This window comes from Hydra vulgaris, chromosome 12, assembly GCF_038396675.1.
Source record: "Hydra vulgaris chromosome 12, alternate assembly HydraT2T_AEP".
NCBI lineage: Eukaryota > Metazoa > Cnidaria > Hydrozoa > Anthoathecata > Hydridae > Hydra > Hydra vulgaris.
This window is the reverse complement of record NC_088931.1, coordinates 72,148,641-72,157,500: the sequence shown is the minus strand read 5'-3', so window position 1 is coordinate 72,157,500 and position 8,860 is coordinate 72,148,641. Positions and strand designations below refer to the sequence as shown.

General features: G+C 25.9%; 1 protein-coding gene across 1 annotated transcript in view; it reads left to right on the top strand.

Annotated features, from left to right (window-relative positions):
• Positions 1 to 8,860, top strand: part of LOC100201118 (uncharacterized) — a 49,401-nt gene extending 40,541 nt beyond the window's left edge. Inside the window, exons 5-7 of the mRNA XM_065814335.1 lie at positions 2,124 to 2,285; positions 2,421 to 2,807; positions 8,439 to 8,860. Coding sequence (XP_065670407.1) covers positions 2,124 to 2,285; positions 2,421 to 2,807; positions 8,439 to 8,551 — 662 coding nt within the window. The 3' untranslated portion in view covers positions 8,552 to 8,860. The remainder of the gene's footprint in view (positions 1 to 2,123; positions 2,286 to 2,420; positions 2,808 to 8,438) is intronic.

The window sequence follows — 8,860 nt, the reverse complement described above, 5'->3', positions numbered from 1 at the left end:
AAATTATACAAAATGTAAAAACGGATCATAATATGCTGCACAATCACATAAAAAGGTCAAACAAATTATTATAAACATCTCTATAATTTATATAGATCTATAACATAAATAAAATATAGATTATAACATAAATAAAATCATAGCGCTTACATTATAAATAACTAACCATTTATACTCTTTTCCTTACATTAATTTTCTGTGCATTGAATTTTATTATATTAAATAGTCTTTTATAGTAAATAAAGTTTATAATTATATACTTTTTATAATATATATTTGTTATAACTATAAACTTAAAATGAATTTAAAATTATAAATTTAAAATGAATTTGATATACATATATTATTATATGTTTACATATCATTTATAATAAATAATCAGGACAGGAAAAACACAAAGCACAAAACCTAGATTTGCTCACTGGAAAAAAGTTACAACCAATTTGAAATTAAAAATACAAATTGCCGTTATCATTGTTTAAATATGGGGTTTTTTGTTTATCCAGCATTTTTTAGTTCTTTTTCATTTCTTATAGCACTGATTCCTTATGGCACTGATTTCTCTTATAGCACTGATTTCCTTTCTTATAGCACTGATTTCCTTTCTTATAGCACTGATTCCTTAAACAAGTTTATTATTCCCTCCCACATTGACTTAACAAAATTTACAGAACATTTATTACTGGATATGTATTAGTAAATTTTTATAGTTTTATACGATAAGTACTTCCAATTATAAATAGTAACGATAAAATTTGCTTTTGTAAGAAAAACACCTAAAAAGTATTTTATTTATAATATTTTCCTTTGCTACATCTTAAATATAAACAATTGTTTTTAATTTTACTGTTGTGGTTAATTGTGCCAATTAACCACATCAGTAAATTTAAAATCATTTTTATATAAACATGCAGGCCTCGGCGGTAGTGAGAGCTTGTGTAATATTTTCATTTTTTATCAGTTAAATAATTTTATATTTTATTGATATAAATTAGAGTGTAATAATTTCATATTTATCAAAATAGTCCGATCTAATCAGAGCATTTGCATTTTAAATCAGCGCTTTTTTTTAATTTTTTGTTGTGCAACAACCGTGTCTTTTAAAGATCATTGCAGTTTATTATGCAATTTTTTTATTTATAAAAATGACTTTGTGTTTTTCATTTTAATTTCAACAATAATTATACTTTTGAGAGAAAAAATTATATTTTTGCAAGAGTCATAAATTGCTCCAGTAAACCGAAAACGGTTTACTGGAGCAAATAATAAATAAAAAAGTATATGGAATTATTGCCATCGGAAGAGTAAAAGAAAAACTTCCTCTAATGTCACTAAATGTTAAGGCAACAAAAAGTTTTGAAAAAAATTGTTGTTTAGCAACAAAATCAATTAACAAAAAATAAAAAATTATATTAAAAAAAAATAAAATAAAAGAGACATTAAAATAAGCATTAATAAACAAGCAAGATATAAAAAATTTAAAAAACTTTCAATAGTAAATATTAAAAAAATAAATGAAAACAACTAAGTTGCTATTTAATGACATTACAGAAAATCAAGGACAATGCAAAAACATTACTTGAAAAAGGCAAGAGGAAGCAATAAAGTACCATTTCCATTATTTACATGCAATTAAATCTATGTCAACTACAGGGTAGATGAATATAAGGTAGATGAATTATAAGGCAGGTAAATTATAAGGTAGACGAATGTAAGGTAGATGAATAGAGGCTTTTTTCTTATAACTAAGATTTAAAAATTGTTTGTTGAAAGTTGACCACAACTTTCTCATAACTTTGCGCAGGCTAATTTTTGCTTCTGTTAATTGTACTACAAAGTTAATGCTCAGGTAAAGCCTGTCTTTTAAACCAGAGCATCTAAATGAAAATAGACAGGATCATTAGTAGAAAAATAAAATGATTTTTTAACAAAATTTTATTAAGTAATTTTTAAAATCTTTTTAATTTTTGATAATTTTTTGTTTTTTAAACTTATTTTAATTACTTATTTATTTTGATTTCTCTTTTTTCTTATATTTTTACTTTGTTGATTATTTATGTTGTATCTATTTATAGTATATTGTTATTATTTTTTCATTCTTTATCTCCTTAAATATGCTTTAGGTAAAAAATCGTCCCAGATTACTGGTAAAAATGAGTGGACTATTTACAAAAAAGGTCAATTAACTACAAAATATTACTCATTAGAGATTGATTTTCAAACATCTATTTTTTCAAAATCAAGCAATCGAGGTTTTGTTGTTGGTTATGTAGCTTATGATGAAGGTGAATTCAATACATTTTTCTGGCTTTTTTAAAAAAATTAATTTTATTACACTAAGCATTGTAAAGTTATTTTTTTATGAATTATCTTGGAGAATTATTTTTAAGCTTTCTTATAGCTATGATTTTTTTTTAAAGCTATATCTGTTACTGCTGTAACTTGGAAGTTTATTGTTGGTGGAGTATTTGCGCTACTTTTTTTTATTGTTTTCATTGCTATATGCTGTTTTCGAGCATATAAAAGAAGGCAAACTAATACCCAAGTACAATATTCAAGTCCACAATATGGTACTGTACAACCAGAAAGTTCAGATTCTTATCCTAAAGTTCAACCTGGTTATCCCCAACAAGCTGGCTATCCTCAACAACAACCTGGTTACCCTCAGCAACAAGGTGGTTATCCTCAGCAACCGTTTGGTGGGTATCCTCAGCAAGTTGTTTATCCAACACCAGTTGAATATCCAGTCAAACAAGGTTACCCTGTTGATTTTACACCATATCCTCCTCCTACTCAACAAAACTTAGGTACTCAATACTTTCTAAAACCATTAGTAAATATGTAGTTTTTTTTTTTCTCATTTCTTTTATTGTTTTCATTTTTACTTTTTAAAATTAAAAAAAAAATTAAACTTTTATCTTTTGACAAAATTTGTAAATATGTATAAAATTTAACAAAATTTGTAAACATGTATAAAATTTTGACAAAATATGTAAATATGTATAAAATTTTGACAAAATTTGTTAATATGTATAAAATTTTGACAAAATTTGTTAATATGTATAAAATTTTGACAAAATTTGTTAATATGTATAAAATTTTGACAAAATTTGTTAATAAGTGTAAGATTTTGACAAAATTTATTAATAAGAAAATTGTTATTAAAATTTTTCTGCCATTCTTGTTTTTTTAAAATCTTTAATATGTTATTTACTTTTTAAAAAAATTATTTACTATAAATTTCATATCATATCTGAAATTGTAACTAATAATTAAAATTATTTTTAATATTACCATATCCATAGTTGGTATATATATTGAGGCTCTTGCAAATAGCAGTTTTAGTATGGTATTATCTGTGGCATTTCATGTAACTGGAAAATTCTGTCTGTTTCTATAAAAATAGTTTTTGACACGTTAGTACATGTTTATTTAGCACATGTTTTGCTCATTATTTTTATTGTTTAAAGTATTCATTTAAATGTAGCAAAATAACTCAGATATTTTTTGTTTGTCTTTATTATAAAGTGATATTGTAAACATGGTAAATTGATAAATTTTATTTATGTCACTGTATTTTATACGAATTTCAACAAGGAAGAAATGCTACAAAACCATGTAGAAATTTATTGAAAGTGTTTGGTGAAAGTACTGTTTCTGATAGAAGATGATTCAAAAAATTTCAAACAAGTAATTTTGATCTTTCTGATCAGTCACGTGCTGGGCATTTATCTTTGATTGACAATGATGTTATTAGAAACATTTTAGAGACAACATTTTTCTGACAACATTTGAGATTGCGCAAACACTTAGTTCAGCTGAGCAAACTTTTTTAGATCATATCAAAAGATAGGATTAGTATGGAAATATTCAAGATGGATGCTACATGAATTAAGTTAGAAGAATTTGCATGATTGAGTTGTCATATGCACATCTCCAGGGGCTATTCCAGGAAAAAAATTTGTAAAGCAGCCAAATTGGTGCCCAAATACGGTCGATGCTATCGAAAATGGTCAAGAATAGCCCCTGATCTCTACTTATTTGGAACAGAACCGAGCGCTTCCTGAACAGTATGATAACTGGGAATAAAAAATGGATTACATACAAAAAAATCGTAGAAAAAGAGCTTATTGTGAACCTAGAAAACCTAGCCCTTTATCTAAACCGCATTTGACTCTGAATAAGAGAATGTTGTGTACATGGTAGGACATTCAAGTACCAATACATTATGAGCTTTTAAAACCAAATGAAAATCTTAATTTGGAGAAGTGTTTGCAACTGTATAATTCAAAGTCAAAAATCCAACAAAAAAGGCTGGCGATGTTGAATAGGAAGAACATCATACTGCATCATGAAGTTGTATTCACCATATTCCCCAGACATAGCGCCCTCTGACAATAATATATATATATATATATATATATATATATATATATATATATATATATATATATATATATATATATATATATATATATATATATATATATATATTAATCACCTTAATGTTTTTTTTTTTATTGTCTAAACTAGTGCAATTGTACCTTGTATGCAGTCCTCTCATAAGATACAAATGTTTGAGCACATCAGGTCTGATCACCCACATGAGACCAATCCATAATATAATTATCAAAAATGTGAAAGTAGATAAAGCATGTGCTGAAGTTTCCAAAAAACAAATGAAAGTAGACAGATATGTTAACTGCAAAACTTTGGCTGAATTGTTGGCAAATTGTCCTGCCAAGAATGCGATTTCAATGGAATTGATGATTCAGAATCAGGTTACAATGACAATGATGATCTTTAGAGTTGCTCATAGAATCAGCAATAGAGCATTTCGATGTAACATTGAGTAATAATTAAATAGATAAATAAATAATTCACATAAGTTGATTAAAATTTTCAAGTTGAAAATAAAAAACAGATGCTGAAATATGGCATCTTAACTCAGTTGAACTCATTAATTCCCATGATTAAAAAGTTAAAACTGAAACCATGCCTTGAAGCTTCCAGATATTGGAACAAATTTTGAAAGTGTTAAAACCTATTAAATTGGCTGTTAATATGATTAAATTGTTTCATACTGTGCAATATGGCTGTTAATGGTTAAATTGTTGAAGAATTCAACAATTTAACCAGTGGTGTTCACATGTTTTTATTCAAAAAATTACAAGGAAATGTTCACTCAGGAGGCAATATGATGAGCAATGCAATATTGCATGTAATATAATATATGACATATAATAAAATAGGTAGCTGTAATGGCTTCAGTACATACATCAACTAACTATCTAGGTAGACATACAAGGGAATGCTGCTACATCGACTAAGGGTTTGGGTTGGGGCAGCAATCCTTTTTATTTTCATTATTCTCTGTTTTTTTCTTCATTTTCTGAAAAAACTGTTTTTCAGCCTAGTCTAGGTAGACATGCAAGGGAATGCTGCAGTCCACAAATGAATATCTATATGCACTATAGGTATGTGTGTAAGGGTGTTGACTTTTAACACCTTTTATGAAATTTTTGAAACACTATAGCATTAGTGGGTGAGTATTTATGTATATTAGAGGAATATATCTGTTATTTGTTTTAATTTTTAAAAAATAAGGTCACCCACCACAGCAAACATATTTTCTTATTTAATTTAACATTAAAGCTATTTGAAAAGATAATATGTTATGTTGGGTATATATATATCAAATAAATAAATCCCAAAACAGAATAAATACACACTAAAAATCATCTCTGAAAACATTAACATATAATAACATATAATAACAAATAATAATATATTAGTAGTATTACCTTTCATGCAAATCAAAGATAACTAATTTTCATTTTGAAAATGTTTATATTTGTCTCTTTTAATATAGTGGAGTAATTTCTATATTTTAGAATAATGTATATATTTGTCTCTTTTAATTAGTGGAATAATTTCAGTAAAACTTTTTTTTTAGAATGTCATAAAAGCATTTTAATTAACAAAAGCAAGAAAAATTTGACAAAGAATTTAGAAAAAAATAGATTTTACAATGTTACTAGAAAATGTGTAGTCAATATTGACAATTTAAAAACAGTTTAAAAAAAATCTAAAGCTCCAGTAATTAGAAGATTCAAATCTGTGTGTTTAGAAAAGTCAAAGTTAAACCAAATCGAAAATAATTTGTGTAGAACTGAGAGAATTGTGGTAAAAAAAATTTTATTTCTTACTTAATCAAAGCAATCTGTCCATCAAAAAGTATAAAATCTAATAATAGAGTATGATAAATACTTAAGAAAACAAAAAAAATCAGTTAACATTTCTTTTTCTCGCTTGATTTGAAAGGTATGTAACTAATAAGTGAAGACAAAAAATTTTGTAATGTATAGATATAAGCACAAGGAAGACCAGGTTATTGTTCTAATAAAGTAGCTAACCCAACAAAAATTCATCCATCAAAACGAATCAGAAAAAAATTAAAACTAGAATGACTCATCTATACAAGATACAGATATTATAATTGATACTATGATAATTGAGATAAGTGGGGATGAATGTTTTGACACACCAATGCCTGATTCTAACTCCAGAAAGAAAAGGTAATGCACAACTTCATCAGTTTTAAAATTATTAACAGCAGCAAAGTTATCATCAAGAAAAGTTGCTGCAGTGTGCAATTTCTTTGTTAAAGATATTGGATTAGATATAAACTAACAATTATATATTGATGCTGATTAAACCTAATCAATATATAAAGCAACTATGAGAGAAGCAAAAAACTTAAAAATGTCAAAAAACATTTTTAAAATGAAAGTTGGTGTCTCCATTTTGGCAGAAAACGTTTTAACTATAATGAACACCAAGTAGTGGTTCTGAAGATGTTACAAAAGAAGTAAAATTAGCTGTTCTATTGTTAAAAGTTGAAACATCTAAAAAATTAAAACATCTAAAACAGATACTTACAATCACATATGATGATACGAGATCACATATGATGTTCTTACTTACACACCGGGTCAAGAAAATAATTATTAATAGTATTACTCACAAAAAAAAAATTCATCTTGAAAATTTAGCTACTGTGTTCTTTCTTATCAGGGCAGTATACTGGTAAAATAAAAAAGGAAAAGTAACTATACTACAAAATTTTAGGGTGGAGAGTTGGTTTGAAATCGTTTTACAATATATGAAAATTTTATTTTCCAATATATGAAAATTTTTACAATATTAGAAAATTATATTTAATCGTTTTACAATATATGAAAATTTTATTTTTACTTATAATTAAAATGTATATTTTCCTATAATCTATTTTCCTAATACATTACGGAATTCAACAGCAATTTATGCATTTTTATATTATTTTCTTGTTAACTCATCTATTGAACAACAAGAAGTAGTTTGTAATTTTATTAGCGGTAACTAGCACAAAATATGGTTTGGGAAACAAATTTTGTTTAAAATGATCACTATCTTGAAGAAGATATTAAGAAAGTTGGTAATTGCCAGAATGCTCTTACTTGTCTGAAAACACTTTGGACTAAAAATCCTCAATTAAATTAACAAGCAGTAAAATATGTGCTGAAAGTAAAAGTTGTTCAAGACTTGCCTCAATGTTTAAACTCTGAGAAACTTAATTTAAAATTTATTTTGTCTAATATTGAGGATGTTACAAAAAGAAAATTAATTACAAACTGCAAACACAGATACTACACTGTTTTAATGATTAGTAATATTTTTTTTTATTATTATTAGTGGGAGATCTTTTTGAAAAATTAATGTAAATGAATATGATTTTATGTTATTATAATTGTTCAATTTAGAAAATAATATAGAAAATTTGTCAAACATAAAAACACACACATAAGTGTGTTGACTTTTGACAAAAGTCAACACACTAATGAGTGTGTATTTTTTGAAACTTTGTTTTATATAAAACATTTTAAAACAAGATTTATTGGAGTTTCTTTTCAATTTATATCATTTAAAACCATATTTGAAGTATATAATTTTTTTTTTAATAATAAAAGTCTTATCTAGATTGTACATACCCAAACCCTAAGTAAATATATGCGCTGAACCCAACGCAAGTGACTATTTCAATATAGAGATTCACAACATGTAGGTGTTATTTTAAAGCATCACGCTTTCATTATGGCTTTTCTTAAGTTTGCCTGTTATGTTGGGTTTGTTTAAAAACTTCTGCTTATAGTTTTAATCAACAGTTTTTGATAGGATTTAATTGCGTGTATTACTGTGGAGAAAAAACAATAATTGGGTTTTTTGAGGGGGCTGTTATTGAATATTTTGGTCTGATAATGAGTTGTACTTTTATGTATCAAACTATCACAGTTTCTTAAATTCAAGTATAATATATATTTATTGCATTTGTTTGTTTTTTTTTCAATTTTTCTATTTATATATTTAGTTAGAAATATTTCATTTTTATATTTTTATAGCAAACGCCAACATTCCTCCTCCGCCATATCCTGGTGTTCAACAACCTCCGTATCCAGTAGCTCAACAGCCTTATCCTGGTGCTCAACAAACGCATTCCTTTATACCACAGTAGCAGATTTTATATACTTTACTTGTTTTATATTTTGATAAATTGAACATTGTTATTTTTGCATTTATTGTTTGTCTAGATCCTTATTAGGCATATATTGTTTGCTTCGATTTTTTTTGTTGTTGTTGTTGTTGTTATCTATTTGTTTTGTTTTAATGGTTGATTTTAAGCAACTTAGTTTTAGTAAATTTATCTTTTTCATAATATCTTGGTTTTTTCAAATTTTTTTTTATTTTGTTTTTAAGAATGCACTTATAAAAATTTTGTATCAACATTTTTAATTGAATAAAACTATTTCATTGACTTACCATA